This window comes from Rhododendron vialii, chromosome 4a (assembly GCF_030253575.1).
Source record: "Rhododendron vialii isolate Sample 1 chromosome 4a, ASM3025357v1".
NCBI classification, from domain to species: domain Eukaryota; kingdom Viridiplantae; phylum Streptophyta; class Magnoliopsida; order Ericales; family Ericaceae; genus Rhododendron; species Rhododendron vialii.
In genome coordinates, this window is record NC_080560.1 from 18,638,011 (window position 1) to 18,665,012 (window position 27,002).

The 27,002-nt window shown below is 38.6% G+C and overlaps 1 protein-coding gene across 2 annotated transcripts; it reads left to right on the plus strand.

The window, feature by feature from the left end:
- The first annotated feature begins 11,105 nt into the window (after positions 1-11,105).
- Positions 11,106-26,742, plus strand: LOC131322062 (phospholipid-transporting ATPase 1-like). Of its 2 annotated transcripts, none has more exons than XM_058353171.1 (9): positions 11,106-11,589; positions 12,233-14,423; positions 21,362-21,713; positions 21,810-22,602; positions 22,781-22,904; positions 23,141-23,360; positions 25,049-25,507; positions 25,600-25,883; positions 26,293-26,742. In XM_058353171.1, the coding sequence occupies exons 2-8, from the start codon at positions 12,677-12,679 to the stop codon at positions 25,799-25,801; spliced, it is 3,897 nt and encodes a 1,298-aa protein (XP_058209154.1). In that variant the 5' UTR covers positions 11,106-11,589; positions 12,233-12,676; the 3' UTR covers positions 25,802-25,883; positions 26,293-26,742. The 2 variants fall into 2 exon arrangements, with proteins under 2 accessions (XP_058209154.1, XP_058209153.1); XM_058353170.1 differs by having other exon boundaries at positions 11,123-11,589; positions 21,359-21,713.
- The last annotated feature ends 260 nt before the right edge of the window (positions 26,743-27,002 follow it).

A 27,002-nucleotide genomic window follows, 5' to 3' on the forward strand; every position in this document is an offset into this window, starting at 1 on the left:
AAACCCTCTACACCACTCCTTGAATCCAATCGTCGAACCCGTGGGCCCCCATACCAACAACAGCTGGCGTACGCCCCTTCTCTCCTGGCGTACACCTATCAACACTGCCACCCACCTCTGCTGCATGGCCACCATCACTGCCGCCGCTACCTGCAACCACTACACCAGCACTCGACAAAGGTTCGCCCCTCGTCTGATCGTCGATTCGAGGCCCCTCGGCCTCATCTCTACCCACTCTCGGCCATTCCTCGCTCTTATCGCCACCATTGCCGCCGTCACCACCGGTTTCAGCCATGGGTAATGTGGGTAAGTGGTTTTTGAAGGAAGATGAGAGAGATTGAATGAAAGGTTGAAGAGTTTTGAGAGTTTTGGAAGGATTTCGGAGTTCAAAACCGACTGAGGGCGGTTTCTGCACTCATACAGAAGTTTATACAACATGGGGCCGTGCTGGGCCGGGTCTGGGCTGGATCTGGGCCGGGTTGACCAAGATTCCTGGCGTACGCCAGTATCATTATGTCATACGCCACTATCATTTAGGCCTCAAGCCCAACTCTCTTATAAAGTCCAAATTTATTTCCAAATCAAAGCCCAAGGTGGCCCAGCTTCGCATTGGTTCACGTGGACTCCCTTCAAAGCAGAGCCCGTTCCAATTTCAAATCAACGACGATCCATCCGTCCAATTTCAAATCAACGACGATCCATCCATCCAATTTCAAATCAACGACGATCCATCCGTCCAATTTCAAATCAACGACGATCCATCTGTCTAATTTCAAATCAACGATGATCCGTCCGTCCAATTTCAAATCAACGACGATCCGTCCGTCCAATTTCAAATCAGCGATGATCCCTCCGACCAATTTCAAATCAACGACGATCCGTCCGTCTAATTTCAAATCAACGACGATCCATCCGTCCAATTTCAAATCAACGATGATCCATCCGTCCAATTATCTTCTTTCCCCAACAAAGTCGATGCTCTTGCAGAGGGTTATTCTCCAAGAAGGTCCGTCTTTTACGGAGCCCTGTGCAGCCATTCCAAAACAATTAAGCGGCAGTCCACCTGTCCATATTATCCCCAACAGCGGCAATTTTCCTCAAAGATCCGCTCATTCCAAATTCAACCAAGCAGGTTCTTTAAAGTTCATGTATGTCCTATTCTGGATAGCCTAAAAGAGGGTGCCTAGAAAACCTTTGACGTTACTTGTACCAAGTCAATGGTGCTTCAAGTGCCGTCAAAGGGGGGCTATTGTAGACACCCTATTTTGGACTGTCCAGACCAGTTTGCTTACGGTCTTTTGTTGCCCCAATGATGATTAAAGGTCGAGAACATTCCAAGGTCGATGGCAGGTCTTGAGCTTTGAGCTTTGGACATTTCTCATTTAAACCCTTTCGAATTTCATCCTCAAACCCTTCAAGCCAGATGGCCCCAGCAAAACCCTACTTGCTTACGCCAGTGTTCTCTTGGCGCGTGCCAGTCAACTGCCACGTGTCAGTCATCGACCATTGACTCAGTTATAACTGGCGCACGCAGGTCAAAACATGGCGCACGCCAGTCAAGCCCAGTCAAATCAACTTTATTCAGCCACATGGACGAGACTTTTGTGCCACCCTGACATGGGCTACAGTCCCCCTTGATGATTACACTCGGTAGAGACGTTCCCCTTCTCTCCTACACCTTCCATCAAGCCAAGTCCCATGCATTTAATGCATGGGAGGCTCTCTCCTAACCTAACCCAACCTCCTAACCCAACTGATCAGCCCCTCCTCCTCAGTCCATTCCCTCTATAAATACCCCCCTTTGCATTCATTTGCAAGGGGTTAACAATTTTTAAGAGTCCAAAGCCCTTTTCCTCCTTTTGTTCTCTCTTCTCCTCCATTGAAAGAGAAAGGAAAGAAGTTTTCACTCATACACTCCACTGCTACACACCTCACATTGTCATCATCCAATCTCTACCTCCCCAAACCAAAGCTCAAGTCATCCATTCATCCCAACCAAAGGTATACCACCTTTGTGGTTCTTTCTGTTTTTGACCCCTGAGGGGAACCAGTAAGGTCCAGGCTAGTAATCAATACTAATCCTGGCCTTAAACTCGTAAAATATAACAATTGTGTATGGTGAGTAATGGCGCACGCCAATATGTCAAGCCGTACGCCAGTAATGGCAGTGCGTGCACTACTGGCGTAGGGATCGTTGATCACCTGTTTCTTGCTTGTGCTTGCCTTTCATCACTGGTTGCATGCTAAGAAAACAGTCTACTGCTTTCTGTATTTAGAACTGTTTAGCTGTAATAGTTAATGCTTATTCCTTATCTGTTTTAGATGGCTTCTGGGATCTCTCTGGTCATGTTCCAGAACCCAGCTAATGCAAAGCCAAGCACTGACCAAACGGTAAAACTGGCGTACGGTCTCTCGAGACTGGCGTACGGCAGTGTTACCAGGATCCAGTGGCTGGCCCTTGCATCTAGCTTAGTCTTAGCCTCTTTTCATGTCCCCACACTGTTTATGGGGTATTCCATTTGTTTTGATGGCTTAAAGCCATTTCATTTGTCTGTAACTGTATATAAGTTGCTCTATAAACTGCGTGGTTTGTCCTGGGTGTGCACTGGTCCATTCCAGAGCCCAGAGGGTTGAGAGCAAGAACAGTGGCTTGAACCTACTGAAGTACGCTAGTGACAAGCTGGCGCACGCAGGTTGTGATGGCATGTAGTGGCCTGGCCAGTGCATGCTGCCATGTTCTGCGTGTACGCCACCTTCGAGCAGCGTACTCCAGTTTGTTTAAATGCTCACAGGTGTTTGTTCTCAATCTATATTCATTAGCTTAATCAATCATCCATAAAATAATTTGTCACATAACTGCAGCTTGTCACAGTTTTAATCCCCATTAACTGTTCCCCCGCCCTAATTGGCTGAAAAATGATCAATGAGAGAAAAATGCAAAAGTTTTATAAAGTGCTTGAGTAGAGACCGATCTCTGGATTGGGCAAGAGGGGTGCCATAAAACCCTTCCCCTCTCGTAACCTGGCTCCCAAACCTCAGATATCGAAGGTGACGACGAACCAATCTATGCCTTTTTCAAACAACGTAGCAAAACGTTTCAAGTTCGGTTCCTTGGGTATATCACCGCTAAAACCCGAGTGGCGACTCTGAATCGAAGCGTTTCGCCGCGCTTTTCAAAGAGGGCCGCACCCGATCTTTTAAAGAACAAAAATCAAAAATTTTGGGGTGCGTGCCCACAGCGTCAAAATCCATTGGAACTTGACAGTTAAGCGTGCTCGCTTTGGTGTAATCTAGAGATGGGTGACCTCACTGGAAAGTCTGATGGGGTTTGGATATCAAAGCGGATAATATTGTACAGGGCGGGAACGGATCCTTACATTTATCATCTTAGAGCATCCACCGTAGACTAATCAAAATTGGATAATCAAAAGCCGTCACATCACTTTTTGATTATTCATTTAAGGGATTGCTAAGGTTAGCAATATAGAGGTCCACAATGATATAATCAAAATTGAATAACCAAAATTTGCCACATCACTTTTCAAACTACAAAAAACTATTAATATAGAAAAAATTTATTTTAATAGTTTTCGAACAAATAAAAATTGTTCACTCGAAATAGAAAGTAATTTTCGCAAAACAAATTTTTGAAATCATTTTCTGAAAAAAAAAGTTTTCAAAAAAAGAAAACAGTTTTTGAAAAAAAAAATTGAAATTTATTTTTGAAAAATCAGTTTTGTGTAATTTTTTTTGAAAAAACCTTTTTTTTGACAATATGGTTGAGAAAGAGTGAAAATGGAGAATAGATAAAGTTTTTGTATAATGATGAATGTATTTGATTGAAAAGATGCGGGTTCATCAAATTTGATTATTGACAAAAGGTTGCTAGTTTTGATTATTCAATAGCCAAAACTTGATTAGTTGTTAAGAGGTTGCAAAGTTTGGTTATTCCAATGTGAGCACTTTTTTGAGTAAACATTGCTAACCTTAGCAACATTTTGATTTTGATTAGTTTATTGTGGATGCTCTTATAACATTTATTATTTTATGAAATGTTCTTTGTAAATTTATTAACTTTTTTTTTTGTCAAGAAAATTTAATAACTAAAACTTGCATCGCACTAGTAGTTTTGATTTTTGCAATACAATAAATTTTTTATTTTACAAATTTAAAAAATTTCTAAGTTCATTATTTACTCCACAATATATGATCTCAAAGATTTATTAGGAACAAATTTTGTTGGTTTTAGATAACCAAATCTATAATGCATAACAGATTTCTTTTATATATATATATATATATATATATATATATATATATATATATATAAAAGACAGGTTTGCCCCTGCCTGAAGGCACGGCACAATGTGAGATCTAATTAGTGGTAATTATGTAATTAACATTGTTTGAGAGAAAGAGAGAGGGAGAGCCGTAGGATTTATGGAGCAAATCAACGGTTAGGATTTATAGAGAGATAAGATTTAAAAAACCGTTCTCCCTTATTATGTAGACTAGTGAATGCCCGTGCCTGAAGGTACGGCACAACACATTTTGAAGACAACTAAAGCTACTGGTAGAACAATGAGCAAATGGAGCATATTGAAAAAAATGGATAGGAACAAAGTAAAATATGGTATATTTTTGTTGTTGCAACACTTTGATATGCTAATTACCTATGCCTGTAGCACTCCGCATCAAAAAGTTTTATTTGTTAAGCCCTTACCCATGTGTACATCACTACCAATGATAGTCCTAATCATATATACCGAGTTAATTGCATTGATAGGAGACACACTGAACTATATTAATCCAAACCACAAAACTCAAAACCAATACCATGTTGCATTCATAGAATCCAATTTTAACATGCATAAAAAATCTAAAAATCTATGTAGAGTCAAATCTGATACACTACGTAGGGGGAAAAAAGGTGTTCAACATAGGTCTTATTGTCTTGAAATTTGTCTCTTCATCTACCTCCCAAGAATTTTTGTACCAACGCATATCTACTTCATCCAAAAAGCACAATTAGGAACATGAATAACGGCTTAAAAAAATAATTAATGAGCAAGAATCCCTTCTTGTAAAAGTAAAATGATGACTAATAATAGTTACCTTAATTCTAGATCTTGTTTATTCGTCTCTCAACATCATCATGGTACGATCATGACCTTTGTAGATGTACTTGTGGATATACTTAACAGATTTTATTCCAGGACAAACTTACACATTAATATGAGAATTATATTTTCTCGAAAGGTATATATTGTATGGCACATCTCTTTTATCAATTCGTTGATCCCTTACAGTACAGAGGGAGTAAAGCAATAATGGCATTGGCAGGCATACCCCATGCATAATAATACGATTAACTTCTTGCTCATCATGAATCACCACAATTACATTTTTTTCTCGAAGACACGTAACCTTTGTACTGAAAAAATAAAACAAAACAAATATGAATATAAAGTCAGATTAAGCAATACAATTGTGTAAATAGTTCTTACAGTTTCTGCAAGTTACCGTCGAGCTGCATAAGAAAATGAAGAATTCACCGAATGCATAGAAAACAATAATTTGATTATTACGACCAAGGTATAAAATAAAACGGTTTAACTCACATGGCCATAGACGCTTAGATTGTCCATAATTAGTTAAAGTCCCAAAAAGTTATCTGAAATTTGAAAGAGAGTAATAGTCAAAAGTTATCATGGGAATAACAATAGAAAACGTTTTAAAGATATATATAGACTCCCATAATATTAAATGAGTGACAAAAAACAAAACAAAAAAGAACACAAACTCCAGTTTGCGGTGTGTTTGGTTAACATCATAATATTTTCATCAATGCATATATGGTAACGTTTAAAAGAGTGTCAATAACAACACATGTTCTAATGAAACAAAGTTTATAAAAATGAGAAAAAAAGGTTTACAATTACTCAATGTATTAATCTTGCAAAAAAAATGTTATTTTGACAACTATCAAGGAAAAAAAGAATAGGGTGTTGCCGTTCAAAGAAAAAAGAAAGAAAGAATAGGGCGTTAATTAGTTTGCACTCTTTCTTTTCCTATGTCGGTAGATATTAAAAGACATTAAAAAAAATACCCCCAACCTCAAGTAAACACCCCAATTGCTTACAATTTTTTGTAAACATGTCTCTTATCGTTCTCTTCTCTGTCATTTTGATTTTAGACTTTCTAGACATTTAAAACCGAGTTCAAAACCAGTCCTATCTCCTTAATTTTAGGGTGTAAATATGGCCAATCTTCTTGTTTTCTTGTACAGTAATACAAATCTTCGGAATTTAAGATTCTGAAAATAAGGAATGGATAGGTTAAATCTTTATTTTTGCATCTATGTCCATAAACATTAAAAACGCTGTGGTGTTAGCAAAATGAGAAGCACAGTCTACCAATATTCTTAAGTCGTTCTATATCTATGAATATAAAAAAATCCGTATCAATCTATATCTATGAACATAAAAAAATCTGTATTGTTGGCAAACATATTGTTAAAAAATTTGATTAAACATGAAAATCTATAAGGCCATCCATAGTGGTATAATCAAAAGCAAATTATTTTTAAAGTTAATAATATTGGTGTAAAAAATGGCTCACAATGGTATAATCAAACTTAGCAATATTCTTAGAAATAATCAAATTTTAGGCTTTGGATAACCAATGAGAAGCACAGTCTACCAATATTCTTAAGTCGTTCTATATCTATGAATATAAAAAAATCCGTATCAATCTATATCTATGAACATAAAAAAATCTGTATTGTTGGCAAACATATTGTTAAAAAATTTGATTAAACATGAAAATCTATAAGGCCATCCATAGTGGTATAATCAAAAGCAAATTATTTTTAAAGTTAATAATATTGGTGTAAAAAATAGCTCACAATGGTATAATCAAACTTAGCAACATTCTTAGAAATAATCAAATTTTAGGCTTTGGATAACCAAAACTAGCAACCTTTTTCAATAATCAAAATTTGTGGATCTCACACCATATAAGTTAATTGGTTCCAAAATTGTATACACGCATGTTTCAAATGGTATTTTATTCTTCGTCTGCTCTATATCTCATTTTCTTTACCCACAAACTGTTTCTCTTTTTTTCCCTCCAAAAGTGAAGCTCATATCTTTCATTCATCTACAATTCAACTAATTGTCGCCGGATTAAGGTATTTCACTTTTTTTCCGTTTCTATTTTATTCTTTTTTCATTCCTCTCATTGTGATTGAGTACATGAAAAACCTTGCATTCTTTTCCAAATTCAAGAACACATCTGATTTTTTTTTTTTTGAGTACATGATTTTTTTTTTCCAAATTCATAATATGAGGAATGGAAGTCACCAATTTTCTCCAAAATTAAGGAAGGTACGTAAACGATATATTTTTGCCCCAAAAAAAACCGTAATGGAGGGAAGTGATCAATGGTGGAAAACATAAGAAGAGAGTGAAATTGTAGTGGACCCCTTATTTTGGTTATAGACTAGAAGTGACCATTGTGGATCTCAACATTGTTAAGCTTAGCAACCTCTTAAATGGATAATCAAAAGCAGATGTGTCCACTTTTGATTATCCATTTTTGATTATACCACTGTGGGTGGCCTAATAATCACCAACAAAACTCCAAACCACAAAAAAATTAATGGGACCACTCGTCACTTTCCCTCTTTTTTCAATACGTTTGACGCAAACTCAGGCATACATGGCATCAAAACATCAAGAATGGTATTCCGTTCACGTACATAACCTTAATCTTCATAGAATAGCGAAGGGCTATAATTCCGTTCTCGTAACATCTTTGTTTTTTTAAACTGTAGAGAAGAGAATTTAGCTCCGTGCATGAGAGCTGAAAAAACTGTTGAAGCAGAAGAACAAAAGATTACCTCACTATCGGTGTCTCGGTGATGTCTGCAATGGTCCTTATGGTTCAGCATCAAAAGTTGGAATAAAAAATCATCATTAAATTAGAAGTTGGAATTAAAAACTAATATTAACACATTGTATCGTACCGATTAAAAAAGAATACATTATATCGTCTTTCCTTTACCTTTACAGTAACCTTTTTTGCTTACTGCTTAACAGCGGTGGAAAAAGGGTATAGATATCTCTGTGTCTCTCTGTGTATGAGAGAGAGAGAGAGAGGAAATTCACAGTCGTGATTGTGATTGTAAAATTTTATAATAAACCCCACAAAATCAAAGTCGTGATTGTGATTCCTAAATTGAAAAGGAAATTAAAAAATTTTAGTAACTGGCAGCCGTGATTGTGATTGTGATTGCCGCTTAACTACCGTGATTTTTTCCTCCTTGCAATTCATTACGTGATTGGATGTTTATTCTTTCCAAACATACTTGCTATATATTTCCCAATTACGGCTCCTTTAGAACGAGTGATTTCGAGCGAGAAGAAAGGAGAGGGTGAGGAATCCGACTCTCACCCATGTTTGGGAGAGCCATCAAGCGAGAAAGGGGTGGGGAAGGAGAGAAACCGTTTCCTCTCAAGACCCCATTTCTGAATCGCGCCGGATGTGGCGCGATTCCGTGAGAAAGGAAAGGAAGGCGCACGTGCGGGCCACGCCGGAGTTGCTCGCTCGTCGCCGGAGTTGCTAGCTCGTCGCCGGTGTTGGGAGATCGTCGCCGGAGAAAGCTTCGTCGCCGGAGTTTACAGATCTTGGTTGCCGGAGTTACAGATCTTGGTCGCCGGAGAGGGTTTGATTTCTCCCGTTTGTTTGGGTTGCACAGTGAGAAATCACTCCCATCTCTTCTCCTTTCTCTCCATTAATGGAGAAGACTCCCCTTTCTTCTCCTTTCTCACCCCTTCATCCAAAGGGGCCGTTAATGCGATAATTAATAGAAGTTTAAATGTCAATATTTGATAAACGTGGTAAAAAATTAAATCCCTGAATCATAGGGAATCAATCTCAGGGATTCTTTTTATTTTATTTTTATTAGCCGATTACTAAAATACGATGATGATAACCCTTGAACAACCAACAGTCTAGATTTATAGAGGGGACAAATCTGTGCGTTGGTTGTCTTTTGGATTCAAACACAGTCCTATCTTATTATATAGATGGTCAGTTTTGATAATATTTTTTTGAAATCTTACTTTTTGTATTATTGATATGATTGTTTTGAATTAATGAGGACAATGTAAAAAAAGGTTGAGAGTGTGTTGTGCGCCTGCTATGGGGCCCACTCCGGTTCTCATTATTTAAATCTGAACCATTCATTTTGTTCGTCTTGTCGTGTATGTATTTCATGTAAAAAATCAGGTTGATCAGATATTGATAACTATTAGATCGATGAACATTTAACTTACAATTTTGTAAAAAAAATAAAAAATCATCTACTTCTGTTTCTTTAAGTGTTTATTTTCGAAGAAAAATGCATTCTGAAAACATAGTTACCGATGGCCGATGGATATGAACTTTTCAGTGCACTGCATACTCAAGAGACAAATAAAATAAACGGCTCCGATCAAATTTTGGGATCCGGAATGGGTCTCATAGGTGCACAACACGCTCCCTCAAAATTTTGATTGTGAGGATCTCATAAAAAGAAAATCTTGTGGTATGATTAACCTATAATAATATGTTTTCAATTTTACAACCAGCGGAATAGGACAGAAAATGAAAATAAAATGACGATTAAGAATTGATCGAAACTTTTGAGGTGCAGTGTGACTCACAAGTAGGGCTGTAAACGAGCCGAATCGAGCCGAATATTAGAATACTCAGATTCGTTCGTTAAGTTTTTTAGCGAACTCGAGCTCGAGCCGAACTCAATGAAAATTATGACGAGCCAAACTCGAACCGAGCTTGCCCAGGTTTGGGTCGAACTCGAGCTTGTTTACGAGCCTTAACGATTCAATAATATCATATTTTTATGTTCTTATACAGGTCTAAAACTGCAAATAAAATTTTCATTATGTACATAAATATGTTCATATACATATAAAAAGATAAAAACATATACATAAGTAAATTTTTAGTAATTGTAAACGTTTAGACTTGTACAAGTTTTAAAATTTTTACTATATAACTATATAAAATCCCCATGATACACGTATACTTCAGGTTCGCGAGCCTAATCGAGCCGAATACTGTTGCGTTCATGTTCGGCTCATTTATGAAACGAGCCTGAAATTGAGGTTCAGGTTCGGTTCATTTAGTAGACAAATAGAACTCGAACGAGCCTTTACCGAGTCGAGTCTCGAATGGTTCACGAACGGCTCAGTTCATTTACAGCCCTACTCACAAGTCACAACTTTCTTTTTAATTGGTTAAAGGGAATTTTAATTCCACGACACTCTTCCTATATACAGTACTTTAACTTAGCCCAAGGGTTTCGTCAAGTGACAACGAAAAAGCAAGAATAATAAGTGTTTATTTTTATGTTTCACTAACTAAAATAAATAGTACTTACTGTATTTTTTAAATTAAATGTGATGTATTATGAGGAAATGATCTATCTTATAAAATAAGAAATAAATACTTAAAAAAATAAGCACATAAGCTGAACATGAGCTAAGTTGTTGTATTTTCGAATTTAACGGAGGTTAAACATTTTAAACCTTAAGGGTATTAAGGGTGTGTTTCACTAACTAATAGTAAATACTAATTTATTGAATTAAAGATAATGTATTGTGAGAGAATGATCTGTCTCGTAAAGTGAAAAATATAAGTATTTAAAAAATAAGAATCTTAGCAGAACAAGACCTAGAGAGTTTGTCAAGTCATCAATTTCAAGTTTTTGAAATTAATTTAGATGCGTATAAACTGACCGAACATTTATATTATAAAAAAGAACTCTTCGTACAACTCATAACATAAGCTTTGCCGTACAACTCGTAACATAAGCTTTGCGGGGGCCAAGGATTTCTTGCATATTGCTACTAAAAATTTACTTAGAAAATTGATATTCACACTCAATTTTTTTTTTGGTTATTCACATTCTTTAAAAAAAAAAAAAACACTTTCAAGTGATTCAACAATAAAAAAAACAACAACAAATAAAAAAAAAAAGAAGGTGCGAATATCGATTGCCATTTACTTACTCCAACAAATCCCAAACGGTGAGAGTAGTATTAATATTTAGGGGCACTCGGTGAGGGAGGGAAAGAGGAGAGAGAGAGGAGTCGCCAAATCAAGGAAAAACCCAATAATCGTGCTCCTCCACTAGTTGCTCTCACACACTCTCTCTCCTCCTCCACCCTCTCTCTCCTCGCTCTTCGTGCCCTCCACCTCTGCACCGACCTCACCTGTTTCAATCCCATCAAGCATTTCAAAAAATAAAAAATCCTCACTTGTTACGCGTAAATGTTGATGTTTTTACGTAGAGGGAATCGAAATCCTAGATCTCTGTTGTTGTCAAGCTGCTGTGTGAATCACACGAAAAAGCTGATCCCCTGTCGAATCTTCCAGATCTGATGCGCCATTTGCTTAGGCACTGCTGCATTTCGGTTTCAGTGCATTGAAGGACCATCTGTTCCTATTCGCTGCGTTTTCCGAGACGATAAGAACCCAGCAATTGGTCTTGGCTTGTTGTTTCGCGCTCAATATACAGGGGTCATTTTCATTTTTCTATTTTTGTTGTGTTTTCGCTATATTATTAGACTAAGCTAATGATAATAATCAAGTTAGTCTGCTTTTGCAATATGTGCGATTGAGCATCTAGTTTGTGCATGTGCTTGCGTTCAGATTTTGATAGTTTTGGTTCACTTGTGTTTCTCACGATCAAATCTATTATGCCTTCGGGCGTTTGAGATGAAATGGTATTGGCTCTTTTTTCAATTTTTTTTGTTTCTGCTAAATAATAAATTTTAGTTCAGGTTTTGATAATTTTGGTTTACTTGTGTTTCTCACGATCGAATCTATTATGCCTTCGGGCGTTTGAGATGAAATGGTATTGGCTCTTTTTTCAATTTTTTTTGTTTCTGCTAAATAATAAATTTTAGTTGATGTAGTTGATGTATGTGAGAGAATGATCTGTCTAAAAATTTATCTTCCTAAAAGCATAGGTTTAGTTCATTTAGTTTAGCGGAAACACCCCTTTAGTAACCTGCATTGTATATCACCTTGTGTGATTTTGTGTATTTTAAATCTGTTTGCAATTTGGCGTACAATCTGATTTGATCTCTGTGACTTTAGCTCATTTACAAGGGTTTTCTGATATTTCTGGCGGTGTTTTTTGTTTTTGTGTCTATTGCAGTCTTGGCTTTACTTGCGGATCCGTACACTGTTGTTGCCAGGTTGAGTCAGTTATTTTTATCCGTTTTTTGGTGCAAAAGACGCATTTTTTTCATCCTCTGGGGAGCCCTTGTATACATTAGCCGGAGTAGTTGGAGAGATTTTTCAATTTACTAGTCAGTTGGGAAGATAATTTCAATCGGAGAGTGGGTTTTGAAAAATCTGTAATTGGTCCGTTGCGATGCAGCGAAGTTGATTTTCTCTTTTGTTGAGATGGTGGTTTTGGATGGGGAGAGAATGGAGATGGATTGGATGGGATGTCATTTCTGGAAGAGAGAAGCTCAAGCTTGTAGTGTTGTGAGTACAAAATGGGGTTGAATTTTGTTGACTGTAACTTATAGAACCAGGAGCTGTGGTGGGAATTAGTCATGCTTTTCTCCAATGTGTGTCCCTTGGAGAGTTATTTATGACTTCTGGCGAGCCGCTGCTGTTGTCATCTGATACTTTTTCTGTGCCACCTCCCAAACCACCGTCGAGGATAAGCTCACTGGGCTGTCTCTGTCCCAGTGCATCATTCTCTTCTTCAAATTTCGAGGATTCACAAAACGACTTGTTCGATCCAAAGAACGATCTGATCTGTGTTGATGATACGAGTTTCGTTGACATAAGCCTTGATTCTTTCCCTCCTTCGACATCCAAGGTCTCTTCAGCCGAGTCTCGTGCTTTTCAGCAGTTTCCATTGGAATGCCCCCCGCGGCAGAGGAAGTGCCTGGTATCGTGGGGTGGTTCAATGGAGCTTCAGCAAAATTCGACGTCATTCAATAGTTCTAGGGCTTCCTTTAGGGTCCAGGATAAATTGAATAAATCTCAGAGAATTCGTCACAAAAGCATGCAGTTTGACAATAATCTGTCTCATGATGAGAATCCGAGGTTGATTTACATAAACGATCCGAGGAAGACTAATGATAAGTATGAGTTCACTGGGAATGAGATCCGAACTAGCAAGTATACAATCTTTAATTTCTTGCCCAAGAACCTCTTCATTCAGTTCCATAGGGTTGCTTACTTATATTTCTTAGCTATTGCTGCTCTCAACCAGCTCCCCCCTCTTGCTGTATTTGGCAGAACAGTGTCTCTTTTCCCACTTCTTTTCGTGCTTTGTGTGACAGCTATCAAAGATGGTTATGAGGATTGGCGAAGACACAGATCAGATAGGAATGAGAACAACCGGGAAGCTCTTGTCCTTCAATTTGGAAAGTTCCAATTGAAAAAATGGGAAAAGATCCGGGTTGGTGAGGTAGTGAAGATTTGTGCTGATGAAACGATTCCTTGTGACGTGGTTCTTTTGGCTACCAGTGATCCCAATGGAATAGCTTATATCCAGACCATGAACTTAGATGGTGAGTCAAACTTGAAGACTAGGTACGCCAGGCAAGAAACAATTTCAATGGTTTGTGAAGGAGGTACAATTTCAGGGGTTATTAGATGCGAGCAGCCTAACAGAAATATATACGAGTTCACAGCTAACATGGAGTTTGAAGGGCATAAATTTCCTCTCAGCCAATCCAACATCATCTTGCGAGGTTGTCAGCTGAAGAATACAGAGTGGGTAGTTGGTGTAGTGGTGTATGCGGGTCAGGAAACAAAGGCAATGATGAACAGCGCTATGTCCCCTTCCAAAAGAAGCAGACTCGAAAGTTACATGAATAGGGAAACCCTATGGTTGTCTGTCTTTCTTTTCATAATGTGCCTGGTAGTCGCCCTGGGAATGGGTCTATGGCTTCAGCGCCACAAGGACCAGCTTGATACGCTGCCTTATTACAGGAAAACCTTTTTTGGTGAAGGAAAATTTGGAAGGCCTTACAGATATTATGGGATTCCTATGGAGACTTTTTTCTCCTTTTTGAGCTCGGTTATAGTGTTTCAGATAATGATACCAATATCACTCTATATTACAATGGAGTTGGTTCGGTTGGGACAATCATACTTCATGATTGGAGACAAGCACATGTATTGCAGGAACAGCAACTCACGTTTTCAGTGCAGATCCTTGAATATAAATGAGGATTTGGGGCAGATACGCTATGTGTTTTCAGACAAGACAGGCACCCTTACTGAGAACAAGATGGAATTTCGAAGAGCTAGTGTGTATGGGAAAAGCTATGGTAGCTCAATGTTTACGACTGATTCAATGGAGGATACAAACATCAAAGGTATGGCAGTGAACTTACTTTATTTAGCTCATCTTTTTGGGTTTGCAAAACTAATTGTGCAATTGTTCTAGTCAATCAAGCATTGGGCATGCAATGTAATACATGCTAATATAAATAATGTCTTCATCCACTGTTAATATGCGATTTGGCCACTGGTATAGTTACTTTATGCTAGAGGTTCCAATGCTGTGAATCATTTCTTGGAGTTTGGTCTTTAAAGTAGATGATATTATGGTTTGTGCTTGCCTATCAGTCTCATATTATGGTCATTGGCTTTTCTTTTCAAAGCATTTATGTTTTTTTCAAAAAAAATTCTTTTACCTCACATTGTTAATTTGTATATTATGATGCGTATGCATTTGGTTGGTATTGTTATGCTTATTTTCTCAACGATCTTGACTCTCTGAACTGTGGACCTGATAACCTAGCATAAGGATCTAAAAACTAAAAATAAGCTGAAGCATCTTTAGATCCTTTATTAAGTGCTTTTGTTAATGCAAGATCAGGTAACAGTTAGTTCTGAATATATGTATAGCAACGTTCTCTAGTTAAAACTTGACTTTGTTGCTCATAGAAAGACTGGCGGATAGTGAAACAGTTGAACATCTCAGTGGAAGTTGGTTTATAGTCGTAATTTTCGGGGGTGTTTTTGTACTTTCAAATGTACAACTTCAATACTGGAGGTGTTTTTAAACTTGGGAGTAATTTTTTTTCCAGAAGTCAATCTCTCATTTTGGTCAAAATCATAATATGTTCTCCTGGTTAATCGTATGGCTTATTAACCTTTTTAGTCTCCAAGTATTGATTTTGTCTCATTTTCGTCCCCAATGTAAACATTGAAAACATTTGGTCCCCAACGTTTCAATTTTGAACCAATTAAGTTCCCAAGTCTAATGCCGTGAGCCTCATCTGTCAAAATGAGGGGCATTCTCTCATTTCACCCATCCCAAATTTTTGTCAAAGAAAACGGGGGAAAAAAGAAAGAAAGAAGGAAAGCGGCAGCCATGGTGCGCCCCCCCCCCCCAAAAAAAAAAAAGAGTATATATATTTCTACATACATACATACAGAGAGAGAAGGGGAGAAAGATGATTATTATAAAACCCACATTCGAGTCCAAGCAGCACAGAGAAACCTCCACCTCCACTAATGCTCAAATTTCTATGAACCAACACCGTACCAGAAGCAGAGGAAGATCCCATTCAAGCCCATTGTTTCATCCGCAGAAAGAACTCATCCACTGACACCTAATCAGAACCCTCCTCCACAAAAGTCACTTGTATAGGCCAAGTCCGATCATCCAAAACCCACTCCAGCTGGGCCAAATCTCCTGCCAGATTCCCTTGTTCTTGTTAATGGGTAAATAGAAATGCTTTGTTTTGCACCCGTTTCGCAAAAAAACTCCGACCCAGATCGGTTAGACCTGGTTGGGGCAAATGCCAGTGGTTTTCCCCATTTGGGTATTGGAGAAGTTTGTGAAAGAGTAAGGCCGGTTCGCCTAAAATGGAATTGAATCGGAACAACTCGTACGAAGAAGACGGCGACGACAAGGAAGAAGATGAAGATGAAGATGAACTGAGAATGGGAGGATTATCAGTTGGGAGATTCACTTGTTGTTCACCATTGCCTAGGAATGCGTTGTTGACGAGATGTAAATCTGCTCCTTACACATTGTCATCGTTACCGAGTAGATTTTGGGGGTCGAAAACGGGGGATGAGGAAAAACATGTGGAAGACCGGGGAGGAGAGGGACCATGGTGACCATGGCTGCCCCATCCCCTCTTTTTTCCGTTTTTATTTGACACAAAGTTGGGGAGAGTGAAATGATGAGGATGCCCCTCATTTTGACGGATGGGGCTCACGACATTAGACTTGGGGACTTGATTGGTCCAAAATTGAAATGTTGGGGACCAAGTGTCTCCAATGTTTTCATTGGGGACAAAAATGAGACACAATCGATACTTTTGGACCAAAAAGGTTAATTATCCTCATGGTAAGGTAGATTTATACACTAGGGGCCCGATTGGATGCTGTATCCATCGGGTGTATTGTGAAATCCGGGTGTATTGGTTTCTGATGGGACAGTTGCTCCACCGTTTGGTATGATTTTTCGCTCCTGTATTCGTTTCTCCCCGTTTTCGTTAATACAGCCCTCATGGTACTAATTTATGGCCACCTCCGGAGGTAGCCATAACTAATCCGGGGCAATACATGTGAAATCTTGCCAGTTCTGCCCTTCCTAATCCCCCTCTTCATCACATCTTCACACATGCACAGAGAATGGAAAAAATGGAAAATAGAGAGAGGAAAAAAAATTATGGCCGGAGTTGTCATTTACAGTAGAGAGAGAGAGAGAACTACCGAACGTCGCCGTTGCCGTTCGAAATTTGACCGTCGACGGTGTGGATCTGACCATCCACCGTCTTCAAGTTGCCATCGTCGACTTCGACTGGAACAGAGGGAGGTGGGTTTGTAGAGAGAGAGAGAGAGAGAGAGAGAGAGAGGTGGGTGGTTTTGTAGAGGTGGGTGGGTTTGTAGAGAGAGAGAAAGGTGGGTGGTTTTGTAAAAAACTGTGTAATTGGGTGGTTGAAAACCGTGGGTGGGTTTTTGAAATTATTAAAATAATTAAATTATTAGTCAACTAAATTAGTATTGCTTAATTGTGATAAAGTAATTAATTTTATTGCATTTTGTAATAATATATTTAATCTAATAAATTATCGATTTTAATACTAAGCAAGGACAAAAGAGTCATTTGTCAGCTTTTTACATCATACACCCTTTCTTATACACCCAATTTATCCTCCATCCAAACCTAGTATTATTTTATCCTCCTTCTCTGATACATCATCCAAACCATTTACTTTTTAATACACCCTCTATAAATGTCACATCAATGTGGGTCCTCCCTTCTTAACTAATACCCCTTTTACTATCTTATCACCCCTTCATAAATAATACACCCAAACCACATACGGCATCCAATCGGGCCCTAGTAGTTTTAAATATCTTTGATCTTTCCAAATCCTTGATAACGTAAGCTTTGGCTGATTTGCGTGCTATGTAGCACGGACACGGACACGGGACACGGCAATTCTAAAAAAATGGGGATACGGACACGGCGGGGGACTCGCCACGTGTATAAATAAATAAAAAATAAATATATGTACATATATATAAAAAAAATTATGAACCATTGTATATGAATAATTTCACAAATTGTATAAAAAAATTTCAAAGGAAAAATTACAGTTTAATCCAAATGTTTTGAATAATTTCATATTAACCCCCAAAAATTTAAAAAATATTACATTTTGACCCCTAGCCGTGTCCCCTATCAAAAAATAATAAAAATTATTGGACACGCCACGTGTCCAGTACGTGTCCCCGCCGTGTCCCTGTGTCCAATATGTGGACACGGCGCCCTTTTGGAGTGTCGGTGCTACATAGTCTGCGTGCACTCAATCTCGTAATCCATGGCTCTTTTTGATATCTCAAGGTGTTCGGGCTTGATTCTAAATTATATATAATCTTTTATAAAATTCGTATTTGTTCTTCTCAATTCTTGTCAAAAGGCAGGTTTTTTTCTTTATTATCTTTCCTCGTATTGTCACCAATTCGCCGTAGTATCCTTCTTTGCCTACCATCAATAATTAGTATCTTGTCAATGACATTTCAAAGTTATGTGCTTTTGAGAACTCTTTTTAAATTTTGAATTGCCATTCATGTTTATTGTGGGCATGAAGAATCATGTGATTTTGAGTTTAGATTGCCTTGAATTTACTTTTCAACAATGAAGATTAATTTCATTTAAACTTTGTTGGTGATTATTTTATTGGTCACAAGGTTCACAACTATAGGGCAAATCTTGGTGACTATTTGTGTGATCGATTGAGTGACTATTTGTGTGATCGATTGAGTACCTGAGGATAGTCTGGGGTACCAACGATGTATTGAAGGCCCATGGTGCCGAAGGTGGAGGAGGAGAAAGCCCAAGGCAACCAGAGAGAGAGAGAGGTGTAATTTGTTGGATGAAGTCTAGCCGGACTGAGGACACTGGGGGGTGTCCTCAAGGGCTGGTTGTCCGAAGGTGGCAGGCCTCTGTGGCCAGAGGTCAGAGGTCAGGTCGTAAGCTTGCAGAGGTAGGTAATAGTCATGTGAGGTCTAGGCCATAGGCCCGAGGTTCATAAGACCGGTCTGAATTCCAAACTCCTGAAGGGAGCTTGAGACAATCCCTTGAAGCTCAAGCCTCCATTCCACAGTCCTCCATCAGTCCCGAGCGACTTGGGCCCTGCCTTCAGCCCAAGTGTTAGCCTTCGACTTCACATGCGGGTTATCCTTCAACCGGGCCCTTGGGGCCTCCTTTGGCTGGGCTAACCTTTGCCTCCTGAAGTCGCCTAGTTTCCTTAAGACCTTGATACTTGGTACCATTTACCCACACTATTTTAGGAGTTGAGGGAATTCTTAGGAGGTTTATATTTTTCAGAACCTTTGATGGCCAAGCAATTTACTGATAAGTATCAAAGGGATGTACTCAAGTGTAAAAAATGTATGGATGAGCTCTACCACTTTTCAACTTAAAAGACAATTGTCTAGGTAAGAGTTCAATGTTTTCACAAAGACTGGCATTTGGCAGAGAAGCCTAACAATAATTTATGCGAGCTGTGGTACAAAATGGTTTCTAATGGTTAGGTGAACCCAACTAATGGAACGATAAGACTTTGTGGTTCAATATGGGTAAGTACTCGGATTTCCTTGCTTGATGCTTGGGTTCAAGTCTCCGTAGCCGCTTGGGGGAGGTAAACCTCCTCTTTAGCTCTCAGAGCACGCAGTGGGACCTAAGCTTCCGCCCTGAAGTAGGTGTGGCAGGTTCGCCTGCATATGGTTGTGTGGTGCTGGGGGCAATGCTTTCTAGCGGGTATGTGGAGTAGCAGCCTATTTACATAATGTTTACCTTTTAATGGAAAAAACACCTCTGTTCCTGACTCCGCCTCTAGTGAATACTATTTTACAAAATGAAGCATTTGTCCGCGAAACCAATACTTCCCAATATATGGAGTTGACACCATGATCTGGAGCCATGTCATCAGCAAGCACAGGGCCCTGCTCTCGACTAATACAGATATTACGCTTTGATGTGAAAGTGTTAGGTATCACTTTGGAGGGGATATTTATTAGAAGATTATGACCTCATCTTGGGTCCCTCGGGAGGATTCCCTGGAAAAGCAGTAGTGGGATTAGTGTCCATTTAATGTTACATGGCCTATTTGGGTGCAACACAAGAGTTGAGGAGAGATGTCAATTGCCATGAGGCAGTTGGCAAGCAATCATTGGAGGATTTTTTTCTCAACAAATCAGATATGTTCGAGTTTGTTGTATTATGCTTTTCTTACTCTAGTTAGTGAATATGGAATTGTTTGAACTTTGAAGACGAAGGATCTAAGAAAAGTCCTTATTCTCTTTTTTGAGTTTGGGAGCCATAGAACTGTTTACTTGTTTATGGCAGAGTTATGTGTATAGGATCAAATTATGGGTTTTGAATAAGTGTGGCACTTCTGGTAGTCTGAAATTTGATTAGGGATGTTTGCTTCCTTCCCACAACACCTGCCTGTTATTTTCCACCTTCGCTGTTGAGGTGTTGACTGAGATGTAGAATTAAGTAATCCTTTTGACAGTTATAAAATATGCAATACAGGGATGAGGATGTGAGACAGAGTTAACTTCAGCAACCTCTCATGATGCAGTTTGCAAAGCTAAGATTAAGAGACCTATTTGATAACAAACTCTCTGGTGCTTGTTTGTTTTGGGCTGTTGAATGTACTACGGCACTTGCGAGATATTCAATATATTATTGAGAGCAATTAACACGTTTGAGAGCTTGTTTTTCTGCTATTGAATGCATTGGATGGTTAACAATGTGTGGTTGATAACGCGTAATCGCATATCAATTATATAGCCATAATTATTGAGTTATTTATTCTTGACTTATACTGGATGCTGGGCATAGTCAGGGACGGGTATTTTATGTTTTTCACTATAAGCAATAAGGTTTATTCAGAGATTTTCAAATTTAAAGAATTCAGTACTTAAATGTATGACCATGACAGTCGGTACATTTTTTCCTGTACTTAGGTTGGGTTTGGCTTAAATTAAGCCAAGTGTCTTCTTATGTCTTTTCTGAATTTTCGTTAAATTCACTTCAATTTGTTGTTAGTAATTATTCATTCTGACAAGAAAGCTAAAAAGTACACTAAAGATGAACACAGTCGATCCTGAGCTTTTTTCAACTTCAGTCCATATTGTTATACTTTTTTATTCTTCTTGTCGGGACAAAGATTAATCCCAAATATCTTAACGAAGAGCTGGAAAAAAAGTCCACTATACACCAAGAATACAGACTGTTTTTCAAGAATGATCTTACTCTTTAGTTTTGTCAAACAGGCCGGTTCAACGGGCCAGATTTTGAAGAGTGACAGAAGTGTATAACCTTAGGCATATGCTCATTCCATTTTTGAGACAGAAGTTAGAGATACAGCAAAACTTTAGGCCATATGATCAAAGTAACATCATTCAGTTTCTTCTTATGGTTATGGTTGTGTTGAAGTTCTATGGTTTCATTTAGCGAAGGAACTTGATGATTCTTTTTGGTTTGTGGTCTTGGATCATCCTTCGATTCCTTCCGCTAGCACTTATCTTCTTGTCTTTGTGCGACTAACAATACGAGTTGATGGTAGAACTGGATTTGTTTTTTGATCAGTAAAGGTAGAACTGAATTATTTCACACAAGTAGGGGCCAAGTAGGGATAACATAAGTAGTAAACAGTTGGTCCTGTTGGGCATTTATGATATTTTGGAACATCCCGGTGAATGTTTTGTTCAAGACATTACGATCTTCAGAAACATCTTTGGAAGAATTTTAATTTGTGAACTTTTGCAGTAGAACGAACAGCAGCTGCTGTTGGAAGGAGGAGATGGAAGCTCAAATCGGAAATTGGCATTGATTCTGAACTCTTGGCTTTGTTGCATAAAGACTTAGATGGGGATGAGCGGAGTGCTGCACATGAGTTTTTTCTTACATTGGCTGCGTGTAACACTGTGATCCCAATTCTTATTCAAAGTCAATCTTCAAGCTGTACAGAGAGTGAAGCTGATGAAGATGTTGAAGCTATTGATTATCAGGGTGAATCTCCGGATGAGCAAGCGCTAGTGTCTGCTGCCTCTGCTTATGGATATACCCTTTTTGAGCGAACATCGGGTCATATTGTCATTGATGTCAATGGTGAGAAACTAAGGTAGAAAGCTCTCTATATCTGTTTCTTTTTATGGTTGAGGATTCTCCTCCTTTTTTACTCAAATCAATTTTATTTTTATTTCTATGTGCAATGAAGGTTGGACGTTTTGGGTTTGCATGAGTTCGACAGTGTGCGCAAAAGAATGTCGGTGGTTATTAGATTTCCTAACAATGCTGTAAAGGTGTTAGTGAAAGGTGCTGATACTTCGATATTGAGCATTTTAAAAAAGGACGTCCGAGGGAATGATCACATAAGGCATGCAACGCGGTCTCATCTGAATGAATATTCATCTGAAGGTCTACGCACACTTGTAGTTGCTGCTAGGGATCTTACGAATGCAGAACTTGAGGAGTGGCAATGCATGTATGAAGATGCAAGCACTTCATTGACTGACCGACCCATAAAACTCCGACAAACGGCAGCTCTAATTGAATGCGACTTAAATTTACTTGGGGCTACTGGGATTGAGGACAAGCTACAAGAGGGTGTACCAGAAGCCATTGAGTCCCTCCGGCAAGCAGGAATCAAGGTCTGGGTTCTAACGGGAGATAAACAAGAGACCGCAATTTCAATTGGTCTTTCTTGCAAACTCCTGACCTCAGATATGCAGCAGATCATCATAAATGGCACTTCTGAGGAGGATTGCAGAACCCTATTATCTGATGCTATGGCCAAGTACGGTGTTAAATCTTCAAACTGCAGCGATTTGAATTTAAAATGGAAAAAAAATGCCGAAATTGATTATGTTGAGATTCCTGATGACACAAAGCCATCAACTGTGCCAAAGATGCTTGCTGGAAAGGAAGAAGGTACTTTGAGTATGCCACTAGCACTCATCATTGATGGAAATAGTCTGGTGTACATCTTGGAGAAAGATCTGGAATCTGAGGCATGAATCTTGTCCTTTTCTTATTAAACCTTTGGTTTGCAATGTTTTGGTGCTTTCTGTCCCATCTTTTATTTTTCTTATGGCTTGAGTTCGATTCTTCGAATTGGCCTTGACTTTAGGATGTTTCTGTATCTACATTTTGGAAGACTTATATGGTAATATTGTTAACCTGCAACAGCTGTTCGACCTTGCTACATCCTGTCGAGTGGTGCTCTGTTGTCGTGTTGCACCCTTGCAAAAGGCTGGAATTGTTGACCTGATTAAGAGCCGTACTGATGATATGACTCTGGCAATTGGTGATGGTGAGTTGATTATTCTAGTTGCTCCTTTTCAGTATATGTTTGATTAGATCTAGCAAGCTTGACATTAATTTCTGACTACTTTCTGTTCTTTGCTTTTTGAGCAAAGGTTTATATTTATATTTAGGAAAGCAATCTTTCCAAAATAATTGTGGTGTGCTGTTTGCATGCCTGCATGCAAAGCTTAATGAGATGGGGAAAATTCCTTTTGCTTTCTTTGACTTGGGAACTTTTTACAGGGGCTAATGATGTTTCAATGATCCAAATGGCGGATGTTGGCATTGGGATATGTGGTCAGGAAGGGCGTCAAGCGGTGATGGCATCAGATTTTGCTATGGGGCAATTTCGGTTTCTGAAAAGATTGCTTTTGGTGCATGGACATTGGAATTATCAGCGTGTTGGTTATCTGGTTCTTTACAACTTCTACCGCAATGCCGTTTTTGTGTTGATGCTCTTCTGGTATGTATTGTTTCCTTTCAGTTTTGACATACCTCACTGTCTGATAACGATATATGCATCTTTCTTTCCCTACGTACATTACTTTCATGCTTTGTTCATTTTAAAAGTTTTGTAAGCTTTCCAATTACGTTCATGCTAGCTAACTTTTGAATTCTAAATATTGTCACAACGAGTGATTCCATTAGCGAAATTGTGCTGAAAGTTGGTTTTCTAGTTTAAAGAGAGATTCAGGTTTTGTTGACAGATTAGTTGTTTAAATGTCTGAAAACTGACAAAAAGCAAATGCCGCCCTTTCAAAATACTGACTTTGTCACTACATGCATCCACACTTCATAAATGTTTAGGGATGTCAAAAAAGGTGCAACAAGGAAGTTAGCCATAGGATAGAAAACCAATTTCAGTTCCTCCTCCAAGTAGGAGTATATTGATCAGCTGATAATTTCTCGAGTACAGTATCTCTGGGTTGGCCATCATCCAACCACTTGTCTCCAAATTTTCAAAGTGGTGCTGACTTAAGTTGTAGCACGAGCACCGAACCTGGTAATGCCTAATGAGTCCAGTATGTATGTTAACTGTAAGGCTGCTTACAATATGATTGTATCTGAGTGTTACTGTTTGAGCTTGGGTGGAAGGTTGTGTGTTCTACACTGGTTGTTACTAGCCATTTGCTCAGTTTCTTTGCTTAACTCAAGGATTTGAGATTGTCTGAATGGCTGAACCCAATCCCATAGTTAGACACAGTAATTGCCCAAGCTCATCTGTTGTTCAGCAAGTTTGTGAGCTATGAGGCTCGGCTACGTTGTCTCAAGTATTTTAAGGGTTTCGAGTCTGAGTCGATCATATTGCACAATCATCACTAAGCAGAGCTGTAATATAGTGAATTGACGTTAGAAACCGCTGAATCAACGGCAACTGTGACTCTTAGACTTACATAAATAACTCCAATCCAACGTTTTAGTTGGAAGCTTAGCTTAGACAATACATAGCGTGCAGGTACTAATGAAAAAATGTAAAAACAAAGCTTGTGGCAGTCTAATATTTTGGAAGTTAATTTCCGCTGTGTACTTATTGGACTACACTGAACTTTGTCTAATAATGTTTTGTTGTACTTTGTGATGATATGCATTTAGTAAGGCTCATCTGACCTAGTAAAATCACATCAGACCTACTGATGTTAAAAAAGTGCCCATATCAAACCTTTTTCACAAACTAAATTGAACTTACACACGTCTGGAATTGACTTGTGATATACGAGCTTGAGCTGAGCTATGTGATGAAACTTGCATAACCTTTGGCCCTTTATGGACAGGTATTTTGGTTTGCAGCCTAGTTTTATGGGACGGCTGAAACGCGTTATTTGAACCTTGATGTGCACTTTGCTGTGTTCTGGATATTGCTTCTTTTATCAATAGACATCATCCAAACTAGGAAACCATGTAATAGAGTCAGAAAATCAAGTACCTAATTAAACATGCCAAATATAAAAGTAGCATAACTAAATTGCTTCAAGATCCTAACATTAATGTACTCTACAGTAACGAAGATTCTAACCTTTTTCCTATGATTGACCTCATACAATTCCTTCATTTTCTGCACCAACATTCCTTCGCACTTCATTGAATTATCTGTGACATTATTCTGCATCAATCATTTTCATCTGAAGTTATTTGTTTGCCTTGTCAATCCAGGTACATATTGTTTACGGATTTCTCTACAACTTCTGCATTAACTGATTGGAGTAGTGTATTCTATTCTGTTATCTATACCTCAGTACCAACTATTGTTGTTGGTATTCTGGACAAGGACCTGAGTGATAAGACACTACTACAGTATCCAAAACTATATGGAGCGGGCCATAGACAGGAGAGCTACAACATGTACCTCTTCTGGATCACAATGATCGACACACTCTGGCAAAGTCTTGTTCTCTTCTATGTACCTATATTTGCCTATGGGGGGAGCTCTATTGACATATGGAGCATGGGAAGCTTGTGGACGATCGCAGTTGTCATCTTAGTTAACATGCACTTGGCAATGGACATCCACCGGTGGTTGCTGCTTACTCATTCTGCCGTTTGGGGATCAATAATCATTACATACGCCTGTGTGGTGATATTGGATTCTATACCGGTCTTTCCTAATTACGGGTTAGTGTTCTGATTCGAGCGTGTATTGCATAATTTCTGTTTTGTCACCGTTCATGAAAAGCTTAGGTGCTCTTTTTTTCTGTCTTTGGCAGGACAATCTACCATCTGGCGAAGTCGCCTGCATATTGGATCTCGATCTTGCTTATATTAGTCTTAGCACTGCTCCCTCGCTTTATTTTTAAAGTCATCCACCAAAGTTTTTGGCCTTCAGATATCCAGATATCTAGAGAAGCTGAGATACTGAGAAAACGACCTAATAATTTTGGATCGAGGTCATATCAAGGTTCCAGTTAACATGTTTTTACTTTTGTCATGTCGACTGTCCCCATTTTGGCGATCTCCCCAGAGTGTGGCCCGACAGTGTAAAAAGTTACAGGTAAGTTTCGACTTACATGGTTCAAAATTTCAATAATGAAAGTTAGCATGTTCTCTCTCCCTCTGTCACCTTCTCTGCAGTTGCAGAAAAGCAACTCTTAACTGCATCATGCCTTTTGGGGCAGCTAATAAGCTATCAAGGACTCTGCATGTTTCTCGTACATTATGAACCAACAGAATTTGATGGGTTGAGCTTAGATGTATTGCTAACAGATAAGAAAACAATAGATTGAGAAACTGTCAAACGGACATGGGTCTTACCGATTTGCTTCACGTTTTCTCCGAAGCACCGGTAGGAAGTACCTTGTAATAGCTGTGTCTGCTTCTCCCATGATTTATGCAAGTTCTCGGTAATCACTTTTAGCTGGAACATTTTAATGATTTCTGATTTTCTTGTTTCTTTTTTAAAGGATCTTCAGTTCAGATGAGTGGCACACAAGCCGAAGGCTGCTATGTGAAACAAAACTGAAGAGCTAACATTGGAGTTATCAGTAACAGGCTACAAGGGGAAGATAGCATTACCGCTAAGCCGGGGAGAGAGATTTGGTTGATACTGATTTATTAGATGGTCAAGCCGAGGGGGAGAAAAGAGTGAAAAATCTTTGCAGGAGGGTTCGTGAGAGTTCGGTTGATATTTGAGGGGTTGACTCGTGAAAAGAGAAAAATGTTTATGTTATTTGGTGTTGAACGGATGAAAAAGCAGGTTTATATATAGCCAGGATTTCATCTTCATGTTTATGCCATAGAGTGGCCAGTAAAGAAAAACAGAAGTACATATATAATTGCTCCATGTAAAGGTCAGGTGTGTCATTTTCTTACACTAACCAAAAGTGAAATATCAATTGTTGAAATCATCAAAAGATACTAGTCTACTTCTTTTAGCCTTCCTGTTGCCTTCATAAACTGATGCTCTTAGCCTCTTGCCCGTGAAGAGGTTCTATTCTTACCCCAAGTGTGTGGTCAATCATGTGGCGTCAAATGAGACCATCATTTGTGATTTAATTTGATGATCCGAATATTTTCAACTCGCCATCGAATTGCAATCATCAATTACAATTCAATTTGATGATCCGAGTAACATCATCTTACCATCAAATTGTGTTCGTCAATCATGATTCAA